Here is an 860-nt window from a genome sequence, read left to right as displayed (position 1 = left end):
TCAATTTAACTTTGACCACAACATTTCTTTTTATTAGCTCTCTTGCATTACATTCACTTTACTGATGATTGGATCTTCAAGTGCTTGAGAATTTGTTATTAGTTTCAACTGGATTATGTGAACTGCGAATATTCTTTCCTTGCTTAGAGAAACGTAGCGAAAGAAAGAGTGTCATTCCGGTGCGCTCTGGCAGCACTACACCTATAATTAAAACCTTCAAAGTAAGAGACTGAAACATGGAAAAAAAACTTCAAAATAAGAGATTGTTTCAGTCCAGCTGAGATCTAAAGTAAGGCTTTGGTCAGAAACCTTCTTCTTCCTGTTTACTGAGCGTCAGTTTGAGGATGTCTTAGAGTTTGAAGAAGTCTCAAGACAGTCTGAGAAAGTTTGAGGATGTTAGAGACGGTCTGAAGACAATCTGAAACAGTCTGAAGTCTGAGTTTTTGAGTTTTAAGTTTTAGGTTCATGTCCTACAGCAGAGCAGCTTGTGAAAGACGTTCCTGAACTCGGTGTTGAAAGCAGTGTAGATGATCGGGTTGACGGCGCTGTTGACGTAGCCAAGCCATGTGACCACGGAGATGAGGGTCGGTCCGATGTTACACGACTGACACAACACCTTGGTGACGTGAACGACGAAAAAAGGTGTCCAACAGGCCAGAAACACACCTGGAGACAGAGGAGAGACAGATGGTTAAAGGACAAATCATCCTTCTACTGAGGATTCTGAATATCAATATGTATGCATTTGTCGCAATGTTTGACAAGGTACATAAATATATATATTTGAGATGTCAAATAAATCAAATCAAAAGATTTATCTCCAAGGTATTTCAGATGACTTCTTATCATTCAGTACAAGT

At 39.4% G+C, this 860-nt stretch overlaps 1 protein-coding gene across 1 annotated transcript in view; it reads right to left on the bottom strand.

Annotated features, from left to right (window-relative positions):
- Positions 1 to 463: 463 nt before the first annotated feature.
- The window catches only part of drd4-rs (dopamine receptor D4 related sequence), a 6,252-nt gene continuing 5,855 nt past the window's right edge, over positions 464 to 860 (bottom strand). Inside the window, exon 4 of the mRNA XM_035677861.1 lies at positions 464 to 666. Coding sequence (XP_035533754.1) covers positions 464 to 666 — 203 coding nt within the window. The remainder of the gene's footprint in view (positions 667 to 860) is intronic.

The sequence above is a fragment of the Morone saxatilis genome, unplaced genomic scaffold (genome assembly GCF_004916995.1).
Source record: "Morone saxatilis isolate NCDOM2014 unplaced genomic scaffold, NCSU_SB_2.0 Contig10, whole genome shotgun sequence".
Classification (NCBI taxonomy): domain Eukaryota; kingdom Metazoa; phylum Chordata; class Actinopteri; family Moronidae; genus Morone; species Morone saxatilis.
The sequence above is the reverse complement of the archived record's forward strand: the minus strand, read 5'-3'. Positions and strand labels throughout refer to the sequence as shown.